Source organism: Phalangium opilio, unplaced genomic scaffold (assembly GCF_054372755.1).
Source record: "Phalangium opilio isolate 3A_F unplaced genomic scaffold, DU_Popi_V2 ptg000079l_1, whole genome shotgun sequence".
NCBI lineage: Eukaryota > Metazoa > Arthropoda > Arachnida > Opiliones > Phalangiidae > Phalangium > Phalangium opilio.
Window position 1 is genome coordinate 9,286,178 of NW_028324187.1, and position 26,708 is coordinate 9,312,885.

The window sequence follows — 26,708 nt, forward strand, 5'->3', positions numbered from 1 at the left end:
AAATATATATTTTTTCAAATTATACGTATCGTGGGGCCCCTTAAAGGCTATATATGTTTGCGGGGCCCCTGGGCCCATGCCCATCTTGGCCCTACCTCGTGAAAATAGAAGCCTACACATAAAAGGCTTAGCGAATATGTCTACTTAAATAAATAAATAAATAAACGAAAAATATACGCCAAATAAATCTTCAAGCGTTACTAATAGACAGACAAAAGTCGCGTGTTTATTATTTAAACAGAGCAAGGAATGTTGAAAAGAGAGTTAATGAAAAGTCGACCCTTTTTCCCAAAGATCCTATGTAGAATTTAGTTTCACAACTTCCAAGAATTCTTTTTACTGGAGAAATTTTAATTGCTAAGCCTAAAATTTTTCAAAACAATATCGTTTTCTTGGAAAAGATAATTAAAGGCTGGCGAAATTCGTTTCGTTTTCAGACTATACTGTATATTTCCCTAGTGTCGCGTTTTATTTACCTCGAATAATTTCCTTAATTAAAATACCCACATTCCATTTTCATCTTAACAAAAATAAGTAACTATATACACTTGTTTATTAGTGCACAAGTTTATGAGATATGTTTATAAGTGATATGTAAGACACTACCTATACTAGTTTTTAATGCTACTTGAGACTTACAGCTCGAACTAGTTCGAGAATTGATGACTACACTCGGTTAATTAATTTTGCAGGACTTCACTTCCATCTAGGTCCTATTTAGTCTGCATTACTAAGCCTTTGACCGCGCCTCATCAGGTGTTTTCGCTTTACGTAATATCAAGAAGCGATATCTAGTTTAAGGTATAAGGTTCCAGCTTTATCTCCAGTCCAAACGTAGTAGGTCCGGAGTAAATCCCCCCCTCTAAATTAGAACAACCAGCTGTATCTCATTGGTTCTTGAAAACTCACGTCAGCGCGACGCGAATGATAACGAAAATTACTTGTATTTTCCGACTGAGGAGAGGCAGCGAAATAGCCCGGCCTCCTTTTACGCCCCCCCCCTTGTATTTTGAAAGGGGGACTAGGACTATAGCGCGCGAATACTTAGGCATCTTATACCTTCTCCCTAATAAACTAGATATCACTTCTTGGTAATATTTAAGTATAGATTGCTGGTACCAAAGAAGCTAGTCTAGAGAAAGTCGTGGTAAACATGATATTGGTGGCAGTACCATTGAAGCCTTTCATTAACCTCCCCAGTGACATTGTCACATTCAATTATTTCTATTTGCTTTTGATGCTATTTACTTCTTCTTATATAGCCACTTAAAGAATCCAGAGAAAGTTTAGTCGAATTGAATTTCTATTTTATTTTTTCTTCATTCTCCCACCGGGTCCATGAACTTTGAAGATTCCACGTACGTTCCTATAAAGTGTGGGATTCGAAACCGTTTCGAATTTCAATTAAGGTGTGTATATAAAGGGAGCTTTAAAGAACACAGACTATCCACGTACAATCAATATTCCCAATACTGAAGACCCGTTCATACACTTAAAGTATGGGAGAAAAAATCGTTTTAAAAAAGGGTTAAAAAAATAAATTAGAACTTTTCCTGATTGAATAATTATATAGTACTAGCTGTTATTCCCGCGGCGTCGCTCGCGTGTAATAAGAACTTCCATCAAAATGATATGAAGAATGGGTAGATTTTACTGATTCGACTAATATTTTTGTAGCACCCTAGGAGGGAAGGCACCCGGCGTCGCCCGTCAGCCCCTAGGGATGCATTTTTTTATTACTTTCCATAAAGAAGAGTTTTTTACATTTCTGGTCGCCATTTAAAAAGATGGCAACAAATTGAAACCTAAAGACCATTCAGCCCGTCTATAGGTTAAAGGAAACCAGTGTACTAAATATTTGCTAAATCAGTTGAAACGCGGGGACTTTGTTGCATAGAGAAGAGGTTATTTACATTTCTGGGCGCCATTTTCTAAGATGGCAGCGGATTGGAAAAAATCTTTCTTAGTACGCGCCTACTACTTATGAGTAACGTTCCTGCAAATTTTCAGCCTTCTAGGGCAAGCGGTTAGGGCTGGGCGTTAATTATCAGTTTTTTTGATTTAATAGATATAGATTTAAGCCGAAATTCTAAGCTACAATTTTTTTTAATTTAATTTAGAGTAAGATCTATTATATTTAAACTATTTCAAGGATTGTGTGAACGGAGCTTTAGAAACAATATTCCGGAAAAGAAACCCCAAAAGACTCTTTTAAAATCACTACACAACCGATCTGGATTTTTTATATTTTCTAAAATAACCCCGCACTTTCTTTTTCTATTTTTTCTTTGAAATTCAGACACGATACATTTTTTTGATTCCTTTACCAAAAACGCGCGCGTACCTAACCCCTTTTAAAATGATTTCTCGATCCTTGCCATGGATGACCACCGTACGTGTTTGTATAGTTCTTACGAAAAGAACTTGGAATAAAATCACTAGGAATACTTTGAAAATGAAATTAAGCTAACAGATCACGCCTGCTCGATTTTTTTATATTTGATATTTTTGGCGGCGTATGTCCACCAATATAGAAACACTTGGATATGTATGTACGTTCAGTCCTGAACCAATTGAAACAGCCAAAGTATTGCCAGATAAAAAAACAGAACTGGAATTGAAGGTCCTGATTTTTGTACACGAGGGTTTTTTAGCCACATCGTATGATGGATATCTACTATGGGGCTCTTAGTTTGACCTGTCCTGTAGTAGTAGTCGTCGTCGTAGTAGTAGTAGTGCCACAGTCCTGTCTTTTTTCAGTATAAAAATTTTTCGTTCGTAATTTTTTTTCTTTTGGTTCTGTCGTTTCCTACTGATTCTAATTCGTTTACGTTTAGTTCAATAGTATTTATTAATTTTTAAATAAAGTAATAAATGAACAGTTTTGATTTTTTGAAACAAAACGAGGCTTAACTAGTTGTTCAGATCATCTATCTATTCCAGCGCTATTTTCTTTGGTCTAGCCAAGGCCTAGGTTGTAATACTAACCCTAAAAAACTAAAACCTCGCTCGCAACCCAACACACCATGACATGGATGTTGATTTGATAGGGGGTTTAATACCCTTAGGACCGAAACCACCGCTAAGAAATAAGCTTACAAGCAGACGAGAAAAGTTTTTGCAACTGAAAAGAGAAAAAGGGCGGGAAAAAAACAACAACAACATAACATTGGGCGCCAAGTTTTTCCCGCCAATTTCTTGAGCACGTTGCGTTGCTGCTTCGACTGAACGCTTTTTGGTTCTTATAGATTGATTGCTAGCGAGTTTTCTTTGAAGGCTAAAGCCGAGAAACAAACCAATTCTATATACCTAGCTTAGTATATAGAATTCCCCGATCTATTTTTATCCGTATTGCAAATAACACTGAGAATAACTACGCCTAGCTTTGACTTCATTTCATTTTCCGATTGACTCAATCACAAAGAAAGCTAAAGAATTGCGTTTCACCTAACACGCTATTTTTTTCTGTGATGAACGAAGTCTTAATTATTTTTCTAAGAAAATTGATTTTAGTTTTAGTCTTTTAGAGTTTCTAACAGAGGACTAAAAAGTCTTATTTATAAATTGAAATTCGACGCTGAATAAACAAGAAATAGGCCTACAAATGCTAAATTGAGCAACTTTTAAAAACGTTTTTAAAATTGGTCTATTCAACTAACCATGACTAAATCCTCCGGCGAAACTTTGCCCAAAAATTTAAGAGCAGTTTGCTTACTGATAATAACAAGTACGCGCGACGTAAAACGTTGTAGGTATAAAATTATTCGACGTAAACTGCTCTTGAAGTTTGGTAAAGTAATTTCACGGCAGTCCGGGAAGGCTGCTGATTTCCCCTGAACTAAACCTTTCCCTAACCAAAAATACTCGAATTCTAGGAACTTTATTTTTTGCGACTCGCATTCCATTTCCAAGGTATTTCGCCCCTTTTACTTTAGAGAAAATAACTGTAGAAGTTGTTCCGTATTTAGGTCATAAATATACACAAGAATTAACCTTCAACACCATAGACGAACGAAATATCCCGGTATTAGTTCCTCCAATATTCCTAGATGTACTTTCTAAAAACGAAATTCATTCAAAATCATCCGACAAAAGGAATTTTCTATTTTGCTTCTGAAATAAAATTCGAAATAGCACCGTACACTCACTCACTCACTCCATTATAAAGAATCCATTTTACCTTTTAGACTTACAGAGACCCTTGCCTTATACCTAAGGAAAATGTTACCGGGTCAGACGCTGTACTAAATAGGGAAAGAAATATATAATAAACCAACTGAAAAAGTCAACTATGATGAAAAAACGTCTTGTATCAAAAATACCAAAAGTAATATTTGTTGAATTTATTTTTACTTCAGAAACAGCCTAAGTTATATCATATAATATAACCCTTTAGAACAGGGTTCGTACACAACCTGGCTATCCTGGAAAACCAGGATTTTTCAGGGATTTGGAAAATGTGGGGAAACGTCAGGGTTATATAAGTCAGGGATTTGGAAAATGTGGGAAAACGTCTGGGATAAGTCAGGGATTTGGAAAATGTGGGGAAACGTCAGGGATAAGTCAGGGATTTGGAAAATGTGGGAAAAGGTCTGGGATTACTCAGGGATTTGGAAAATGTGGGAAAACGTCTGGATTACTCAGGGATTTGGAAAATGTGGGAAAACGTCTGGGATTACTCAGGGATTTGGAAAATGTGGGAAAACGTCTGGGATTACTCAGGGATTTGGAAAATGTGGGAAAACGTCTGGGATTACTCAGGGATTTGGAAAATGTGGGGAAACGTCTGGGATTACTCAGGGATTTGGAAAATGTGGGGAAACGTCTGGGATAAGTCAGGGATTTGGAAAATGTGGGAAAACGTCAGGGATTTGGGAAATGTGGGAATAAGTCAGGGATTTTGAAGTTTTTTCTTCAAAAGTCAGGGATTTCGTTTGGTATATCAACCCATGCTTGGAGTAATGCTAAATATGGACTGCAGGTGTCATCATGAAGTGGGCTCAGGTGAACACATACTTAAAATGGTCAGTGATATACTGGCAAAATTTGGTCAGGGATAAAGCCTGGATTTTCAATATATTAAAATTTCGTCCGAACCCTAGCTGTAGAAGTTCGACATATTGAAGTAAATACTCTTAATGTATGGTATTAGTTATTTTTGAACAACGCAACCATAGAGGATTATACAGTAGAGTAGTAGTTACCTTAACCTTTACCAATACATAAGGGAACAAATATCTCGTTTCAACTTAGAGGACTTGGGGACTTAAATAGATATACAGTTGATATATGAACGTCTAATCTTTAAAACAACGTAGGAAGGCTTCAAACCCTTTTTCTTTGCAGTCCAATTTTCTCTCTCTCTAGAATAGATGCGTTGGGAGTTGAGTATAAAAATTCCCTGGCCGCCAAAAACTGTCATATTTTCCTACCTTTTTAATAAAAAAATGAGAGGGGAATATACACACTAGATGGTTTAGAATGTCGACAGCCGTTGCTTAACCTCCCCCCCCCCCCTCACCGTAAATTTGTTTTGGGAGCCGTTAAGACGGCTAACCCTTGCTGTAGCAGCTACGTCCGGGGTTTGAGTTTCAGGCAGAGAAAAGAACCATGCAGGGACCAAAGAAAAAAAAAACAGTATTAGGGAGACGTTGAAGTCAAATGTCATTGCCATACTCAAAGGAGATTGGACGACAGGGAGAGTAAGGTGGCTTGCTGGCTTGCTGCTTGCCAGAGAAGTCAGTAAGGCAAAGGTTACGGTACGAGTTTGCAACGTCAGATGTTCACCAATGGAAGAATTATGAATGAATTTGTGTTACTCGCTAATTTTCAACTGAAGGTTTAAAAGTTATTTTATTCAAAGGTCGTTATCTCTAATCCTGATTGATGTAGGTTCAAGTTTTTAGTATCATTGTGTAAGGGGTAAATTTGTCTATCACAGCCTATAGGGAATTAGCAACGTCCTATTGGTGGCTCAAGTGTCTAGTTCTGTCTTTCAAATACCATGCAGGGTACCGTTAATTAAGTTAATCAATACATAGTTTTCAGACTATGAGGATTAATACCATTTACACAAGGAGTCCATGCTTCAGGTGTTACTCAAGGAGTTAGGCCAGACTCTCTGTTGTAATCAAAAGCCAACAGGCCTCCTTGTGTAAATGGTATGTCTGAAAACTATGCAAATTCTAGCCAAAGGTGAAAAATCAGAAAATCACTTCTAGTTATGAACTTTCGTGGTATGAAATGTAGGTTGTCGTGCGAGGGGGATAAGGGGGCTAGCTCATCCGTCCCCCCATGGGTTCCCTCGAACGTAGAAGGTAATTCAATAATCCGAGACGCCTTTTCTGAAACAATGTTCCTTTTCCACACCTTGCGTCGAAGCCAGAATGGAATTTTCTGATGACGTTCGATGCTCGATGCCATGGAGATATTCCTATACCTTTTCTCTTCTCTAGTCACTTTTCCAAGACACCCCCACGCTGCTCTGCTGCTATAGGCCCTAGTCGTAATTTTTTTCCTTCACTCGTGACTAACGAGTGCATAGGGAAGGTATGAAAAGATGCCTAATATCGAACGCGTTTCGTCCTTCGTCTATATATACTTATTCCTAAAGATACTAGATACAATAGGATGTCAAAAGATTTGGTGGTAAAGAAATCGCCATAGCACGTAGTTCTTGTTTTGTTCAGAGAGTTATTTCAGAGTGCCCAGTAATATTCTACAGTCCTTTTTACCAACATGGGGTTGTTACAGAGTGTAATGTTTACATAAAGTTCATAAGATATGTAGGCCATAAGTTTGTTAATCTCTGGTAACTTAGAAACTGGAGCTTGTCATGAAGTGAGTGAGTGAGGTAGGTCATAGATTCAGGGTAAAGCGAGGGACGCCTGGTGACTGGGGTGCTGTCAAAGGCTTAGTAATGCAGACTAAATAGGACCTAGATGGAACTTGGTCCTGCATGCAAAATTAACCACCGAGTACGCTTCCGTCGTTCTGCTAGAACTAGTTATCTCGAGCTGTAAGTCTCTCAGTAGCATTACGAATTAAGTATAAGTAGTGTCATACTTATGGAAGGAACATATCACTTATAAACTTATGATAATAGTATACCAAACGTATATACTAGCATTCATATGAAATACAGTAGGCTATATATTAATTTTAAGTTACAATACACATTTGTGGTGTGCTGACCACAATGCTTTCATCCCTCTATACCTTTAATCATTCTTATGTTAGTACTTAAATATTCTTAAATATATTCTAGACTAAAATAGGCATAGACGAAAAACAACGGTCGCTTCATACTCGAGAGTCTAGACCCCAAAATATAAAGGAAACTTGCCCCAAACTCAAACTCAAATCCCGGAAACTAAATAATTCACTACAAAACAAAGACGTGCTTTCCTTCAAATCCGCCGACACAAAAAAACAACTACGTCAAATAATACAACAAACCGGTGGAAATCGTGTGACCCGTGTCTCGAAGGTACAGTGCAAAGAGCGCTATACAAGAATGATCAAGTGTGGTTGAGAATTTCATAGGGGCTACCCTTAAATGCAATGCAATGCTCTAACTATGCTTAAAATCTTTCCCTATTTGCAGTGAAGTCTCGTCGCGTTTAACTTCAGTAGGCAGGGTTCATACAAACCTGGAAAACAGGGAAAACCTGGAAAATCAGGGAAATAAATAATTGACAAAAACCTCAGGGAAACTCAGGGAAATTTATAATTTTTAGTAAAATTCAGGGTAATCGGGGAAATTTGCGTCAAATAGGGGCCGAGTAATTAAGCAAAATGTTCGTAAACATCCCCTCCATAGAATTAACATTACACTAAATTTTGGAGGCTCATAACTCTGGTTCTACTAGAGATACGGGGATGTCCTTTGATTATGTAATAGTCCAATTTACCCCCCCCCCTCCTTGGTTAACATTTGCTCCATAGGATACTTCATATACGGGAAAAACCTGGAAATCTCAGGGAAATTTGTTTTCCAAACGTTATATGAACCCTGGTAGGTTAAATATCTTGCTGCTCTGGGGTGCTCTCGGAGTACTCTGAAAAATGTTTGGCGTTCCATTCTTTTAGATCCAGATCAGCTCCGAGCATGCAGATCTCATCAGCAAATAGAAATTAAACTGAAATCCTGGCGAGAGCTGATCTGATCTGATCTGGATCTATAAATGGAACACGAAACATTTTTCAGAGCGCTCCGAAGACACCTCGGAGCATGCAGTAAATAGAATACTCTACAAGAAACTTGGGGATGAACCACGTTACTTACGGGATCCAATGGCAAGGCGTGATTTTCGTATTGAAACTTCCCCCATTTGCACTATTTGTATATACTGAACTGATTCGTGCTTTTACCAAAAGACGAAAAAGGTCCGAGGCTATCGGATCTCAAAGAAGCTTCCTCAAAAGAGATAAGTCAGGATTTTTCAATCGATATATCCGAGGCCAACAGCGCCAAAGCGTGGTGTCTCTTTTCTTTGATATTATCGCCTTGCTCCTACGGCATACTTTTTGTCCTAAAAATAGGACTATCTTTACGCCCGTGCAAGCGATGAAAACAAAATAATTGGCCAAGATTGGCTACCCCCCTTCCCATAATGCGAAAATCTTTTCCCATTCCCATACCTGCCCTGAGACTAGTACAAGTTCCGTTTTTACCCCAAGTACCGTATCAAAGAGACTTGGAGGAAGTAACTGAAGGATAAATAAAATCAGACAAACATCCTTATGGTTTGTTACTCAAAGGAGTACTAAATATTATATCACAAAATTTGTCGCGTTTCTTAAGCGGTGGTCAATGTTTTAACAGAGAACAAGGAATTTTCTTACTTTTTCTTACTCGGTAATATTTTAAGAAATAGAACTGAAAGTTTTTCGATCAAAATTCAAATGTATTCACACATTTTTAGAAGTGGTTTTTATTTATATTACTATAAGTTCATAAGATATGTTCATTCCATAAGTTTGTCACTGGTAACTTACAAACTGGATCTTGTCACGTATGAAGTGACGCCTGGTGACTGGGGCGCTGTCAAAGGCTTAGTAAGTTCAGACTAAATAGGACCTAGATGGAAGTCCTATCTGCAAAATTAACACCACCGAGTGTACTTAGGACTTAAATTCTCGCTTCCGTCGTTCTGCTAGAACTAGTTATCTCGAGCTGTAAGTCCCTCAGTAGCATTACGAAGTATAGGTAGTGTCATGCTTATGGAAGGAACATATCACTTATAAACTTATGTTTATATTTATGTAAGTTTTCATACATTTTAAGTTTGAATCTCGCTATTGTTTATAACTTAACCGCGCAAAATATTAAAAATAAACAAATGTTTATCTAGATGAATTTTAAACACGAGGAAATAGTTTTTCAATGTATTGTTTATTTATTTCCTTTTTAGTGTCTTGGGCGTAGTTAATTGTGGTATGCGAAAGAGCTCCTCGTTCCGGTTGGTCTGGTTGTGTTTCGTCGGGTCTTGGTTGCTGGTAGACAATCTTCTGGCCGTGGCCTACGGTCCACCTCGTCTACGATTACCCAGCAATGACCTTCGTAAGGTGGTTTCATCGGGCAAGGACGCGGTTCTTCCTTGTCCAGTTCGTGCCGATCCGGCGACCTTATTCTTAGAGTGGTTCAAAGGAAACCGGCCGTTGAGCGAGGTCGGCAAGTACAGACTGACCCCGTCCGGTTCTTTGAGGATCAGAAGAGTCACGTCTTCGGACACTGGTCACTACACGTGCAGGGCGGTCAACGGCTTTGGAAGCGTACAAATACAAGTCTTCCTATTGGTCATTGGTCAGTGTTTATCGATTCTTCTTTTTCTTTCTTCCTCTGTCCTATCCTATCGACACCTCGTTAAGCTATTTTTTCCTTGACAACGGCGCGTACCATGCACCTATCTTTACACTAGTCGTCTTCATTTTTTCAATACCGTGCTTCTTCTTATGAGATAAAAAGTACATTATACTAGAAGTTACCAAAAGTCTATTATATCAGAGAAATAAACTCGGGGAAAATATAGGAAAAAAGCCCTGTAAAACTCGGGGAAAACGGTTTTCCAAAAGCTGCATCGGCCCTAATTAAGGTCTATTTTTAACCTATTTTGTCTAGATCAAAACGAATCATACGATAATTCAAATCAAACCGATGGCGAAGAATTCGCCGAAGTAGCCGAATCAGGAGGTATATAATTATATCAATTTTTAAATCCTTAATTATAGTTAATTTCTTAATTAAGAGAGGCAAATTTTAAAAAATTTAGGTCCACCACGATTCACTTTCGTAACGAGCTTTAATGGTAGCGTTATTCAGAGTTCTACAGGTGGTTCGGTTCGTCTAAAATGCGCGGGAACCGGGGACCCGGCGCCAAAAATCTATTGGTTGAAGAATGGAGTTCGATTCAAATCACCGAACGCCGTACCAGTCATAATAGACGGAGCTTCCAACGACACGCGGATTTTTCACAAAATGACGCCAACAATCGCACCATCTTCGAGGATTATTCGTAAAAAATGGTTCGTGCAATTGGAGAAATTACGAAAGTCCGACAGTGGCAACTACACTTGCGTTTTGCGGAACCCTTATGGGTCAATCAGTACCAGCTTCCTCTTAGAAGTAATTGGTAAGTCTATTTTTTCCTACTTTGCAATTTAGTCGGTAATTAAGACATTAATTGCAAGTCAGATATGAAAAAATAAGATTTATTTATCAAAAATTATGATTTGTGCTTTGAATCACAAAACTACATTATTCGGAGGTAGAATACGTCGTTATAAAAACATAATACTTTAAAAAAATAAGGTTTGAGATCAGGAACTTTGTAAAAAAAAACATAATTGTGTCATAATTCATAATTGAGGTAAAAATGGAATCAAAAAACGAAATAATTATTCCAACTTCGGAATAATAATTTTTATTTCGCGATGATGGGCTTTTAAATCGTGTATTTCCAACTTGGATTTGCTTCTGAATATTTTTGGGCATTGTAGGCATCGAAAAGTGTGTTTTCTCTCTTCGTGACTTAGGAACAATGTTATATTGGAAGATATTACGCTACAGTGAGGACATTTGTACCCAACAATTTCGCCAGATTGGGTTTTGGGTTTGAACTTTATGTCGCCATTGACCTTTTCAAATTTAGGCTTAACCATTACCATTCGGGGCATATTATTATTATCATCGTGAGCGTATTGGTGATTTTGAAAAACACCGAAATTTTTGCAACGTGCATGGCAAACTCCGCAAATGTAAACTCCACCGTGAACCTTGTGGCTGTGTTTGTAGAACAAGAGCCAAGAAGCGTACAAGCGTTTACATTCCAAACATTTATACTTGTTATTATCGACCTCTATTTTGACCGAATTACTGTGCCATTCCTCGGCATGGTCAATTAAAGAGGTCCTGGTTTCGAAGGTGAGGTTGCAGGCGACGCATTTAAATGGATTACAATTGGTCGATTCAGGATTTGAAACCGTTTGCTTCTTATGCGATCTTTTCAAATGGCGTTTGAAGTCCGTTAGATAATTCGTAACGAAATTGCAAGATTTGCATTTGAAACGTTTTCCAACACGAGCGTGTGCAGTGTTTTTATGATGTTCTAAGTTCGTTTGACTCGTCAGTCTTGCACCACATTGCTCGCACTTTAGTAGCGTTTTGTAAGGTGAACCTTTACCGCTGTAAATGGACAATTACTTACTTAAGTCCCTTAAAACAGCGTTGCTGGATTCATTCTAAAAGATAATTACCTTCCTAGAGACATTATTAGTTCTGTCTCAACGTGTCGTAGCAATACCTGAAAAATAGTTCTTGTTTAGTAGCGTCGTAAGCAGGCCATATTATTTTCTACCGCGCTGGTTTAGCTTTGTAACGCGTTCTAAGACATAATGAACTTGTTGCACCATATCGTGAAAACATTTCGAAATAAGGCCAAAACATTAGTGTTAAAAGTTATAATAACTTATTATTTTGATGAATTTGATTAGTTTTTAAGAGATTCAATTAAATCTTCATTTAATTTTAAGTGTTAACCACGTTAAAGGGTAGTCATTAAAACGGGCTACTTACATAGTGTGGCGTAGCGATTTATCAAGCAGGAACGCTGACTACGAAAGAGGTATGGCTTTTGTTAGACTTAGCTAATTTATGAAGTAAATACAACGAAAAAAAGTAAAAATTTCACACGAAGTTTATTTTGAAAGAAACAAGTAAAAAATACATCATTTTGAACAGAAATATTGCGCGTTATTTGACAGAGTGTGTTAACTCGTGGTTTAAAAACTCGACAATGTTCGGTAAAATCACTCGACAGTGAATACATTTAAATCTTAAACCCGTAATGCTCTTCTTCTGTTGCTTCAACTTACACGTCTTTTGGTGACGTTTGAATTCGTATCTACCCTTTATGTACGAACCGCAAAGATGACATTTAAAATAAGGGACATGATGAACGCGTTTAACGTGTATCTTAAGCTTTGCCAGGCTTCCGCAAACTGTTTCGCATTCCTTGCACTTGAAACTGTCACCATCCTTGTATTGATCGAATAGTGATTCTCCAGCTTAAATATTAACGTTAATTAATTAATTTTGTAGGCCTAATTGGGTTAGATATAAATTAATACTTACCAACTTCATCGTTGTCAAGATTTGTCGCCCCATAGACGCCATGCGAAGTTTCAAGGTGCCTTTTATAGAATTGCAATCGCGTAATGATGGTGTAGCAATACTTGCATTTGAAGTATTTGATATCGTATTCCCCATTAACGTGTTGGTTGTTAAGGTTTTTAGTACGTTTTTTAACTTTCTTTTTGACGCATTTTTCGTGATATTTTTGGCATTCCTGATATTTGTAAGTCACTCCGCAATTCTGGCACGTTTCAGAAACACGTTGGGCCAAGTGTTTCTTGAAACGAAAGCCGAAATTGGTGCGAAAGGCGCAATCTTCGCACGCGTAACGAGGATTATCAACGTGTATTAGAAGTTTGTGATTATATAAACTTGATTGAAGAGGAAATTTCGCATTGCATAAATCGCATTGAAATTCTCCGTTCTTCGTTCTGTTCTTAGCAATGTTGGTAAACTTAGGAGTAATGGGTACTTTCTGAGCAACCTTTACTTTGTTTCTCATATGAACTTGGCGTTTGTGATAATACAGACAAGATTTAAGCTTAAAAACCGCCGAACATTCGTTGCAATTAAGGTCTATTTCTCCTTTAACATTCTTTGTCGCTGATTTTGGATTTGTGTGTTGCTTTATGCAATTTCTGTGTCGGGTAGAATATCCGCAATCTATACACTTTAAAATACGTTTCTCTCGTTCCATCGTAATTGCGGTTATAGTAACGAGTTGGGTCTTAAATAGTTCCTACAAATTTCTCCGTCGCTGGTCTTGTTTTGATTATTAAAAACGCGGGAAATGAGTAATAACACTTATGGATAAAACTGTTAAAACTAGCTTTTGACAAAGACATGGATTTTAAAGTAACAAATTGAATATTAAAATTCATTCATTCAAGTGCTCGAATCCGTTTTTAAAAAAACAGCAATTTTTATAAAACATACGTGAAAGCTCAGCCTTTTAGCCTTCCTTCTAACTGCGTGCTTGACATGGCGGGATGGCGCCAATGAGCAGACGACACTTATAGCGAAACAAACTAGCCATGGAGTATTTTCATCGTATTGGTAATGAAGGTTTCTTTACAAAGTACAGAATTAAAATATTGCTCCAGGGTTACAGACGTCTCTCAGCGATTGGAGGAGGGAAATTTATACTGGAGTAATTAACAAGAGATTGCTCTTCCCACGTATGGCCGTAAAATTTACCCATAGTACCCCGAAAAGCATGCTGATATTTTTAATCGGCTATACCAACCATTCCACTCCAGTGTCAAGTATCCTTTCTCCATGCTTGCCTGTTTGAAATTAATATAGGCGTGGCCCTAAAAACTCGTGACTTCAAACGGCAAAAAACCTATGCACTATAAGACAACCTTTGACAATAAATTATGATAATGATAACGCTTATATAAATACATATTGCTTATCGTTATCGTATATAAAAACTCAACAAATATTTATTTTTCTTTACAAATAGATGGAACTAAACCAGAAGTAACTGGATATCACCCGTTAAACACCACTGTTGAATATGGTTCGTCTGCTACATTCCAATGCAGAGTTCGAAGCGAAATTCCACCTCATATAAAGGTTAGTCGCCTGGGGCCTATTTTTTTTATTGCTTATTGGCGCAAGTACCTACCAACCAGCCAACTTACCAAATCGAAATAAAAATTAAAATCCCATTTGAAAAATAAAAAAAGCTCCTACAATGAATGAAAGAAACGGGAATCAGCGTAACAAATAAAAGTTTAATTAAAAAAGCCGCAAGCTGCCACGGTTTTGTAAGTTTAATTAAAATGGCTCTTCAAAAATAAGCCGCGCTTAATTTTCCCCTGGTGGAAGAAATGCAATAAAAGTCCCCTTTTGAGTTCCGCCAAACCTTTTATTGTTTTTTGGGGTTTTTTTTCTTTCTTCAACGTAGCTTAACAAAAAACCCCTAACCAGAGAGAATAACGAAAATGAGTAGTAGTAGCAAGAGCCTATAGTTGGACAGTTTTATTAAGAAGTGGCTCAGGGATTTCTCATTATTCCTCCATGTTACTCGCAGCCTCTGTAGCCGAGACGTACACAGTTTAGACATACTGGAGATAGGGATTTCCCACATGTCCATTCTATAATATCCTGGTAGAGGATTTTACCTCCAATTTTACAATAGTTTCACAAACACTAATTAGCAACTAAACTTAGCAATATATTGATCGTTCTGAATGACGTTGTATTATTCCCTCGGCTACCATTTCAATTAGGTAGGTCGGTCTACCAGGACGAGGATAAGTCTGGTCTCTCTCTGGTTTGGAGCGAGTGTAGGCCGGGTGGGTTCTTGTTGACCAGTTAAGCCTTGGCAAGTTTAATACTCTAGGGAATTGATTCCTATATCCTATATGCAGGTCCATAATTAAAATGGTTTCGCCTCACCTGCTTTACCATGAGTTAATAAATCAGGTGTTAAAGCTGTAGTAAACTAATTAATATGCAACACTAGCTTTTATTTACAACGGATATTAATTGGACTAATTATATAAGATTAGGCTTAACGATGTGTACATTCTTTAAAGTATATCTTAAAGTCGACAGTAAATTTTCTAGGCCTACCTTATAACAAAAAAAAATTATATGAAGTGCCTTACAAGTATCAAAACTCTTCACGATAAGTAGTTAAAACTTTATTTTGAAAAACTAACATTTGAGGTTAATACATTAGAACTCTGTCTAGGATTTTTGCGCTCTGATTTTTAGATAAGTGACTTTTAATGTCCTGATTTATTTCTACCCCATTAAGCCTTTGCAACCAAATGGATTTTCTAAATTTACGATATAGGCCTTGGCTTTTAATGGAATGAACCTTTAGCAAAAATGTAACGTTCCGAGTTTTAGTAAAGGTCAAAGTTTACAAATTGTTAAGGGTTAGTTACAATCATATACTTAATATACTACGCGATTAACGTAAATAGCGACTAGGGTAGGGAGGGATGGCCTCCATTTTTCAAGATGGCAACGGATTACAAAAAGATTTCTTAAGGATCATCTACTAGTTAAGAATAACGTCCCTGCGAAATTTCAACTTCCTAGCTAAAGCGGTTCGGTCTGGGCGTTAAATTATAAGTCAGTCATGACGATACAATTGTGGATGGAGCTAAAAAGAAAGTGTTACGTAATCTTTCCGCGTTCTATCGCGTCTGTTTCCGGTACCATTTTTTCCGCATTCCAAAAAATGTCGGTTTCTATTGCGTCTGTCTGGCGAATGCTACATTCTTGGGGAAACCCCTCCAGAAGGGGTTTCCTAACCGGTTGGTATGTAGTATCTACACTGTTAAAGCGGCATCCTTGAAGTTTAGCGAGCCTCGCAGCTGGGGAAACCCCATCGCGCCGGCGCCCCGACTTCAAAGGTGCCGATGCGCGCGCGCCTTCCCTTTCGAATACCGTGGAATCCTCGTGCGGAGTATATATTTGGAACTATTGTTGGTTGACCATAAAACCCTATAAGAAGTTGATGATTTAGGCCTTCGCCTTAGATACAAGTGTAACGGGAATTTTGAAAATAACAGTATTTATTTTTTTATTTAATAAAAATAATAAATTTTTATCGTAATGGTGGAATTCATACTATTATTATTATTATTATTATATTGCGCGCAACGCCCTGCCTTTGCCTGTACTAAATAAGTGTTCCGTTCCACCCTGAAAAATTAAAATGCTAAAAGCTCATTAAATTGTATTTGTTCGCCTTAATTATTTGACACGGATAAGTTTTTACGAGATCATATTCTATACAATTTCGTACGTGAAAATCTAACCTCAATTATCTCGAAACTCCGCCGCATTTATACCCGTTTTTATTGTAAAATATCTAATAATAACAATCGTTTGAACTACGCGATTAAAACCAAATTTCCCATATCGATTAAACTTAATTTCAAACTGCAATACATATAATAATTTCTAATTTCTGGCCCTTTGCGGGTTTGAAAAAGTGTCGCCAAGGATTGTGTATAAATGCAGTTTTTAAGGACTGCGAAGCAAAACTCGTTTTTGTATAATATAAGTTAGTAGGGAGTTGAAGCATAGCCTACTTGATCCACGCTCTGCGAGAAGCTTATGTCGTGATCGAGTGGTCTATGGTAGAAGGCAATTCAAATTTTGCAGGCAAACACACGTCACACACACACGTGACCGGTCCGCTCGGCACTGCCCCAGATTTTTTTTCTCAAGTTCCCTCGTCTTTTATACTCCCTTTGATGCTTTGAGTAAATAATGGCGTAAAGTAATTAATTCACAGGGAACTAAAGGTTAAAGATTAAACGCGCTAATCTCATTAAACATTAAAACTTAATTAAGAAACTTTTTGGCGCTAGTCTTACGGAGAGCTTAAATCAATTAACCTTTTGACAAAAGTCAATTAACAGAAGAGTGGGGGTTTTTTCTATATTTCTTGCATATCTAGTGGTTGAAGAAATTGGAGGCCAAAGAATTGGCTTCGTTAAAAGAGGCCTCAGAGGGCAAGAGAGGTAAAGCCAACAAACAACAGAGGGTCATCATAGTACAAGGAGAACCATTTCGGTTTCTGAAATCTTCCCAAGTCTTATCAAAACCGGATGGATCCTTTTTAAACAAATTGTACATTCGAGAAGCCAGAGAATCCGATTCCGGGAAATACATCTGCGTCGGCGCCAACAGTTTAGGATACAGTTACCGTAGCGCTTTCCTTACAGTCATGCGCAGTAAGTTCTAATTTATTTAATTTATATTAAATTGTACAGTACTAGTACCACTCCAATCTTCTTCGTGGTGGCTCTTTTTAAAAATTTAAACACAACTGGCACATCGGAGTATCGGGTTGCTTTATACTTTGACAGCGCATTTAAACTTGTAAAAAAATCCGGGGCTGTCAATGAAACCTCGAATTCAATAACCAATAAAATACCTTTACGTATTTTCCTGAAACTTTAAAAGTGGGGCTAAAAAGTAACCCGAGTCTTAACTTAGTACTAAGTCACCTCAAAACCACGAATCCAAAAAACGAAGAAAAAAACTAGACCCAAATCAATCGTGGACGCAGTCATTCGGTCTTACTGGTAGACAGGTCACAGTCGCCAGATTCACCCCCTTTCTCTCCACTGGTCCGACTAACATAACTACGACCGTGTCGGCTCTATCGATTACTTATAGATCATTGGTCACTCGACTCTCAAACTCTACCGGCACGCAATGCAATTCACAGGAAAACAGAGAAAAAGTTTTAAGTCTACCAGTCCAGGTCGAGTGGACAAATAGAGATGGTCTTTCTTTTTTTTTTTTTTGGCGGGGGAGGGTTTGAGAGGTCGTTTCAACATAGCCTGAATTGGAAATCGCTAGTACATAGAGACAAGGGTTTAAAATTATCTAGCGTATTATCATAAGTTTATAAGTGATAAGTATGATACTACCTATACTTAATTCGTAATGCTACTGAGAGACTTACAGCTCGAGATAACTAGTTCTAGAATTGAAGTCCTACACTCGGTGGTTAATTAATTTTGCAGGACTTCCATCTAGTTCCTATTTAGTCTGTATGTACTAAGCCTTTGACAGCGCCACACACCAGGCGTTGCTTTACCTCGAATCTATGACCTACGTTGTCACTTCATTCGTGACAAGCTCTCATTAACCTGTGACAAACTTATGAACATATCTTCAAGTCGCGTTTACATTAGACACTTCTAAATCGTTTTCAACAATTTCTTCGAAACATATTTAATTTGAACTAGCTGTTGTGAAAAAAATGCAATTAGTATTTTGAAAAATGCATTAAGCCTTTTCATTTTGCCTGAAACCAACTTGTTTTTTTGCTGATAGAAAAAGCAAAAAGTAAATGGAGAAATCAATTTGGGAACGAAAGACAATTGACGAAAAGAAAGTTGAACTAAAGCGCGTACCGTGTTGTTACGTATGGCTCTGTCTTTTCTTCTTCTTCTAAGCCTTAATCTCCCTTTTTATTAAAGTTCCACATTGCCCCCGGGCACTCACTCACTCCCTCTCCCTCTCTTTCTGAAACAAAAACCTATTCTTCTTCCTATATTTTCTCTACTTTAGTTTTGTTAGTTCCTATTTCCAAAAGCCGTGGGAAAAAAGAATAAATAAAATGAGGAGAAACTTCCTGAAAGAAAATGGAAATTAAAGAAACTATAGACAAGCTTGTTGTTTACTTTATAGTTATTTACGGTACAAAGAATATACCCATAATGCCTCGCAACGTTACCATACAACGGCCTTTCTTCCTCACGCCCTGTCATGATACGAAACGTTTATAGCGCATGCGCTAAAATTCGTGATATGATACTTAATTTTATACCAGGCATAGATGTAATTTTAGAAGTAGGAATGGAGCTCAACGGTTAGTATTTACTTCAGTCAAGGATTATTTAAAATGTCTAAGGATAAAACGCACACACAGATCTCTATAGTAAGGGAATGTTCTCTAGTTGTTCCGAAATTTTAACCCATCCCCCTCTTCTCCACCTACTGTTTTGGTGCGTCAAACGGAAAAGAAATATAATTATGGCGCCACCTATCCTATTATCGCGAAAGCATAGACGAAAGAGAGATAGTTTTAGAAAGCATGCTGTATAGAGTTCTTTTTCGAATTGTCAACGGTCGTTTAGAACATTTAGTTCAAGATTCAAGAATGAGGTTAGTTCCTAAAAATCATAATTTAATTTTAATAATAGATTAAAGCAATAATCCTTGACTAAAGCAAACATTCAGTGCAAAAATATACGAGGTGAGTTTACGCTAATTTAGTTTAATAGGCAAGGCTTAGGTTTTGGTAGATCTGCTAGAGCAGACAGAGAGCGACAAAACTTTCAAGAACCCGGTCACGTGTTGACGCTTCAAAAATATTGGCTTTCCGGTTTGCCGATTGTGCCCGCTAGGTACCGTTTGGAACATCTACCTTCGATATTTCCTTCTCTGCGTTTTATCCTTAGACATTTTAAATAATCCTTGCTTCAGTTATTCCGACTCATAGACCTCACAATATAGAGCCCCTCCCTCGAACACGTAACGAAGATTTTAAATTATCTTATTGGCTCACTTAAAAATTGGCGAAAAATACGTAATTCCTTTTTACCTCTGTCGCTACTATGACCCGCCTCTTCTTTCATACCCCCCCCCATCCAGGGGAAGGGGGTTCGGGACTATGACGCGCTCCCAGATATTACTCTGTTCTCCATTCCTACTTCTAAAATTAAATCTATCCCTGTTTATATCTATCATTTTAAGTTGTAGTAATTCTACAAGTATACTTTTTTTGGGAATTTATAGAGTAATGGCAATTGCCGGCATTTGGACCGTTTGTGTATAGTAAGATGCGTCACTGTGTTGTCATTACTATATATTGAAACTCGTATTACCTACGTCATATTTAGAATAAGTTAGATCGCTTCGGAATTTGATAAATTATCAATAAGAGATGATGCTCTCTTGGAGAAAACAAATAAGAAAGAGATGGGATAAGACTAAGACTAATATCCTGTTAAAGGAAGAAAGTCAATGTGTATAAGATTGATTCATTCCACGTTAATTTCCTCCAAGGCGCACTGGCGTATATCAAAATTGCTAGAGATACTTGGTGATTTATTGAATTCCTGCAACGTTTTGCCGGAAATTACTAGTTTCGCTTGCTTATAAGGCTTCAATAACTTTCCACGTAATATGTTTCAATTACGTGTTGGTGCGTACCATGCCATGCCATGATGGAAAACTGAAAATTTGACCTATTTGGCCATGGAATATGTAATTCCAATGAGGATGATCATGAGACGGCCTATATAGTATCGTAAGTTTATAAGATATGTTCATTCCATAAGTTTGTAAAATCTGGTTTGTTACAAACTGGAGCTTGTCGTGAATGAAGTGAGTGAGGTAGGTTATAGGTTAAAGGTAAAGCGAGGGAGGCCTGGTGACTGGGGCGCTGTCAAAGGCTTATTACATACAGACTAAATAGGACCTAGATGGAAGTCCTGCAAAATTAACCACCGAGTGCAGGACTTCAATTCTTGAACTGCTCGAGCTTTAAGTCTCTCAGTAGCATTACGAAGTATAGGTACAGTCATACTTATTTTATAAACTTATGAGAGTATTCGTATGGTTTTAGCATATAGGTTTGTTATTTAGTCTAAATGAAGGGTCTTTTTAACCTGTTCTATCTTTTTAAACAGTGATTTCCGAAGGGGGGTTATTATGTACTCCTGCTAAAAAGAAGTCCCGCCCTAGCTATGCTAAACATAAAACTATTGTAGAAACAAGATAGAACCTAATACCACGTGTAAACCCGCTTAGACCGTCACAAAACTTCCACCAACTAACTCTTTGGGTCGTTAAAAATTTAGTAGTAAAATTACGCCATCCATCAGTGACCATAAATTCGATACAGGGACTGGAATCCTCTTTCAAAAGGGTTGCCAGGTGAATAACGTATACAGGGTTTAACAACAGACAGAAAAATTAGTCAGTCCAGGTCTTTCAAAAGTCCATGCATGCAGCGAGCAAATTGGTCCCCTCGAAAAACCTGAGCTCTAGCTAGAAACTAACTGGCGTGCTAATTAAGTCATCTAAAACTTCGAGTCAACGCTAGAAAAATCTAACGGGGGGGAGTAAGAGGGGATAGGAAGTATAGATAAGACAGAAGTAAATTAACCCCGAAGTTATAGGGAACTAAAAAATCAGGACTTGAAGCTGTTCCATGAAGGTCTAAATGACTTTGATATCCCAGAATGGAAAACCTAAAATTTCTTAATCCGGCCCTGGTAGTGTTAGTATGCAAACGTCATACCCTTCAGTCACTTAGTTCAGTGTCATCTCCCTACTGGGCGCGTACAGTATCCCCTTTTACAACTTGAAGAGCGCTCCTAGAGGGAGGGATACACAGTCTACACCCCCCTCTCTAACGACACTTGTCTATAATCTCCCATGTTGCATGGTGCATTCCGTGGTTTTTGTATCGACAAAGAAATCACGTGGTAGTCTGGTAGGTTGCGATAAAACCGTGGAATTTCGTGAATTATTTCTTGTTTATTTACTTCTTGGTTGGTAGTTATAGGATAGAAGGCGAAGATAATTAGAGCCCTTTAACAGAAGGAAAAGCTATTCAATGTTAATCAAAGAGCGTCGAGCGACGGCTCTGACATTCCGGCCGCTTTATCGAGCGATGGGGACATAAAACAAGGGTTAGAGTTTCTCCGCTTCTCGCCGCCGCCGCCGCTTCGTTTGCCATCACGTTCGTTACCAGGGACAGACCTTTGTCCTCTAGTTTGCAATTGCTGTTAGGGAGGGTGCTAGTTGTCCAGAATATTAGCATATACAGAATGGATTAGCTATTTTCGCCTCTCTCCAAAAACAATTCCAACTACTACTCGACTCAAATCAAGGATTTTTTTGAAAAGGGGAATTTTGGCCACAATCGTAAAAATGGGTGACTTTAGATCGCGGGGTGGAGATTTTATATGAAAAAAATCTGTGGTGACACTCAAATAGCTAAGCCACGCTGTAACAGCGGGATGTCAACTCGTCTCTTTACTGCCCGTTTCATTGCCGCCCATTTGATTTGGACAAAGACAGATTTGAAGCCAAGCCTCTGGAATTATTATTATGGGTTGTGATGTTGATGTCCATGGGTATTTCGCTGTATGGTTAATTTCTTCTACTTGATGGATTTTTCCAACCGTGCCTCATAACAAACCAAACAACCAACCAGCGTCTCAATTAACTTCGGTTTAACGGTTTTGTGTAAGATGGTGATATTTCAAAAGACGACAGGAGAATGAAGGAGTATTAAGCCGTTACCAACATGTAGTTAGTCCTTTTAGCGCCTTGGACAGCACCAAATTTTGACAAAAGAACGTTAACAACGCGTTTAGTAGTTAACTAGAACCCTAGACCGCTGTTTTGTTTCTTTCTTTCAGTTCTTTATTCAAAGATTCTTTCGCTTTCAAACCGCTCAACAACTATAATCGAGTTTTTATGACGAGGGGCTAACCACTGTCAAAGTTCCTGTACACCGATTAAGGATTAAGTGTTATCACTGTCAAGGGCAGGGCATTTAAATATAACGCGTAACCATTTAAGTACAGTCAAAGGTAAATACAGCCGTGTATACCTATTACACTGAGTGACCTGCCCCTCGGAGTTGACCGCCGCAAATAATTAGTAACTTTGACGCGTTCTCTGTTTTGTTTTAATAATTTTGATTTCAGTTTTTGAGAAAGGCGTATTTCGTTTTTCAATTTTGTAGGACCCCATACTGGTATATTGAACTGGGAGCGGACGGTTGTATTACGACCGGGTCAACCAGACGCCGTTATGATCGGCATTCCAATCACGGTGGGCGTACTGGTTGGTGTCGTGGTGGCCCTGGCAATTTTATGTCATTCCAGAAGGGCCAGAGAAATCAGCGAACGTACCACCACTATCTGGACCAATCCTAATCCCGCATCTTCCTCTACTCCGGCTCTGAAATCTGTCGAGCAACAAACCTCCTTTAGTTCATTCCCACCTCCTAATTTTAAAATTGTCACCAAAGAAGAATTCCTTGGTAAGTTAGTAGGTCAACTGAAAACCATGGGGCCGAACTAAAGACCGGTTTTCCTGTTAAGATTTGATGGAGTGTTTTAGGGATGACCCCTTAATTAAATTAAATTTGAAATAATTGTCTAAATCAGTTTCTTAATTAAAATTAAGGGGTCATCCCTAAAATACTACATCCAATCTTAACTCGAAAACAGTGTCCCTTAGAGATAGAAATTATCAAGGATAGATTTAATTTTAGAAGTAGGAATGGAGTCTAACGGTTAGTATTTACTTCAGTTATTCCGACTCATAGCCCCCCCCCGTATAGAGCCCCTCCCTCCAACCAACACGTAACGAAAAGTTTAAATGATCTTATTGGCTGCTCACTTAAACAGCAGCTACGTTTTGATGACGTTGCTGCATAACGGGGACGGCGAAAAATACCCGTAATTTTTTTTTTACCTCTGTCGCTATGACCCCCCGCCTCTTCTTTCATACCCCCCTCCGTCCCGTGGAAGGGGGTCCGGGATTTTGACGCGCGCCCAGATATTACTCTGTTCTCCATTCCTACTTCTAAAATTAAGTCTATCCCGGAAATTATTCAGTTTTGACTCAAAATTAATTAATTTCCAAAAGAATTAACATCCCCAGGCTTAATTAATGGATGCAAAATTATCAGACACACCGTTGCCTTTGTGTATTTAGGTTGTTCTAGTACCGAAACCGATTCTTTCGGTGGTTTAGCCTATCCATCGTCTCTTTGCGAAACTACAACGGTGTCTTCGTACAAGCCACAGTTTTTCAACTCGGAGGCAATTTTCCAAGAGCGTTCCGTCGTGGCCAAGTTACACGACTGTTCACCCAAAGATAGATACGATTGCTTTTTTCTACGAGATAACGTCTAGAAAATTAAAAATAAATACGAAAGAAACCGATACAGGTATCGAAATAATAAAAGATGTTTTTCATCCAAGCTCTTAAAAAAAATGAAAGCGAACCCAAAAGCCCATGTAGGCTTTTAGCGGTTGCTTCTCAAAAGTTTTCTGCAGAAAAAAATATGTAATAACGCAGAAATATCTGAAGAAATATTTCCCAAAACTGAGAACTAAAAGGTAAACGATGTAAGTTTGTTTTTTTGGTTTTTTTAGAATTTAACTTTTTGGTTTTAGATATTATTTATAAAGCCTATGGTGTCGAAATCCAAATCTATCATTTGGTAAGGTATATTTTGATGGACCAGTAGGCCTACTTTTATCAAAAGGCAAATAGAAAAAAAATATACATATAAAGTAAGTAACTGGGGTATGAGTATCGCATTCTCTGTAGATGCTTTGGTCGACCGATCAGCGAGCGCTTTTCTTTAATATTAATTGCGAATTCGTTTCGTTGTCACTCCCAAATACCGCTGCGACACGCTTATTTTTTTTTCTATTTGCTATTGATATTCTTCAAAGTATTTCTTCCAAGCGCAGTGAGATTCGTCATTCTTATTTTCGTTATCCTCCGATGTTTGTTATTAACAAGAGAAAATAGAGGAGAGTATAATATTACGGCCTCCGCGTGCTGCGTCTCATTTGGGGGTTAGATTTCTACCCCCCTCCCATAACAGCCTCCTGGCAGTTTTTAGAGAGAGAGAGAGAGAGGAAAATAGTTCCCGTAAAACAGACTACGGGGCGCTTAGAGCCGGCGTGCCAGATTCCCTTGAGCGAGGGGTTAGTCATTCTCCAAAATTTTGTACACCTGATTTCTGATTTCTGAATTTTTATGTGAATTCCGTTGATTACTGAATGAATTTCTTGATTTCCGTGATTACGATTATTTTAGGTGATTTCCATAATCTTTACAATGATTTCCCGTTATTGCCGCAGATTACTCGTGATTACTATTTGAATTCCACTGATTACTCGTGATTACTATTTGAATTCCACTGATTACTCGTGATTACTATTTGAATTCCACTGATTACTCGTGATTACTATTTGAATTCCACTGATTACTCGTGATTACTATTTGAATTCCACTGATTACTCCATTTCAACTGATTACGATTTTTATTTTGGATTTTCGAATTCCTCGATTGATTATGCGTGATTATTTGACGAAATATGTGATTACCGAGATGATTACAAAAGATTACTAGAAAATCATGTGATTATTTCTGATTCTCTCAATATTCCATGTGATTTCCAGTGATTATCGGAGATTTCTGATTACTCACAAAATTGATTATGATTACTTATAATTTCTTAGAATTCTAGAAATCAAGTAATCGATTTCGGCGGTTTTGTACACCTGATTACTCAAGTGACTAGCCCCTCGCCCTTGAGCAGCGCTTTTAGGGGGGAGTAAAAAACTAGAACGACCCCCAAATGAAATGAGGTTACGGTGGAAAGCGGGGCTAAAGTTAAATTATACTCTCTTCTATTCTCTCTTGTTATTAACAACCGTTTTAAATAGGCTTATGATACCAAGTTGTAAATAGGTATTTTTGTGGATTTTCCTTTTGAATACAAACCGCAATCCAACGTCTATAAATCGAAATACATTATTATTACATAACATACATATCGAATTTTAATTAAGAGCTCGGAGGAATGGAACAAATTCCTAGCGTGTATACATACCATTGTTATTTGTTAATTAATTTATATTATTCCTGTAATATCATGGTTCGTAGTTCAAGTAAGAAAATATTATTTGTTATGGGAGATAATGTATGATATTCCTTTTAAGTTTATGAAAAGGGACCAGAGATTTCAAATATTTGTTTTAAAATTATCTAGGAATACGTAAAAATCTCTGAGGTGTGATTCTAGTCCAAAGGTTTTGTTTTGTTTGTCATAGATTTAATGATTTCGGGGTTTTAACGTATTCCAAAGTACACGTATTTGTAATTTTAAATGAAAGCCCATATCATATTGCTATATAAATAGGGTTGTTTTAACGAAAAACTAAATTATAAACTACTAACCAATACCCCACAGGAGCTTAAAAATAAAAATCTAATTAACATAATAAATTTATGAATATAAACCCAAAATGACATGAAATTGTTGCGAAAAACGACGCGCGTAATTAGTTCCATATAAGTTTGAAGTTGTGTCTTTGTTTGTTTGTTTGTTTGTTTGTACACAATGTTATGGTTATAGTTAACATACGAGACGCGCTGTGTAGTGTGTACTCGTTCATGTTGGTTGTGTGAAATAATTATTGCCTATTCCGAGTAATTAATTTTTTCTTAAACGTCTTATTAACATTTTAAAATGATAGTTTATTTATTAGTTATGTAAAGAAATAATTATTTAAGAATCACGGTGATACGTAAAACGTATTTATTTTAGGAATTATGTCAGTTTTAAAAAAATTAAGTATAAGTAGTGGCAAAAAAAGTGTCGTAAGGGAAATATATATAAAAAACCAACTAAATACCTATATATAAAAAGCAGCTACAAATCTCGTGAATAAATATAATTTTCCACATGTTTTTTATTCATTTAAATTAATTAATTTTCTTTTTTTAGGACCTTTTCATTACTAT

The 26,708-nt window shown here is 37.5% G+C and overlaps 3 protein-coding genes across 3 annotated transcripts in view; 1 reads left to right on the forward strand and 2 right to left on the reverse strand.

Annotated features, from left to right (window-relative positions):
* Positions 1–26,650, forward strand: part of LOC149654783 (fibroblast growth factor receptor-like 1) — a 69,192-nt gene extending 42,542 nt beyond the window's left edge. The window contains exons 4-10 of the mRNA XM_089846428.1: positions 9,417–9,808; positions 10,124–10,195; positions 10,275–10,634; positions 14,103–14,215; positions 17,070–17,346; positions 22,896–23,195; positions 23,876–26,650. Coding sequence (XP_089702554.1) covers positions 9,442–9,808; positions 10,124–10,195; positions 10,275–10,634; positions 14,103–14,215; positions 17,070–17,346; positions 22,896–23,195; positions 23,876–24,075 — 1,689 coding nt within the window. The 5' untranslated portion in view covers positions 9,417–9,441 and the 3' untranslated portion in view covers positions 24,076–26,650. The remainder of the gene's footprint in view (positions 1–9,416; positions 9,809–10,123; positions 10,196–10,274; positions 10,635–14,102; positions 14,216–17,069; positions 17,347–22,895; positions 23,196–23,875) is intronic.
* On the reverse strand, positions 10,698–12,107 carry LOC149654784 (zinc finger protein 532-like). The gene is made up of 3 exons (XM_089846435.1): positions 12,077–12,107; positions 11,758–11,804; positions 10,698–11,686 (listed from the first exon to the last, which is right to left on the reverse strand). The coding sequence occupies exons 2-3, from the start codon at positions 11,769–11,771 to the stop codon at positions 10,900–10,902; spliced, it is 801 nt and encodes a 266-aa protein (XP_089702561.1). The 5' UTR covers positions 11,772–11,804; positions 12,077–12,107; the 3' UTR covers positions 10,698–10,899.
* Positions 12,180–13,923, reverse strand: LOC149654785 (zinc finger X-chromosomal protein-like). The gene is made up of 2 exons (XM_089846434.1): positions 12,635–13,923; positions 12,180–12,567 (listed from the first exon to the last, which is right to left on the reverse strand). The coding sequence occupies exons 1-2, from the start codon at positions 13,329–13,331 to the stop codon at positions 12,254–12,256; spliced, it is 1,011 nt and encodes a 336-aa protein (XP_089702560.1). The 5' UTR covers positions 13,332–13,923; the 3' UTR covers positions 12,180–12,253.
* Positions 26,651–26,708: the final 58 nt, after the last annotated feature.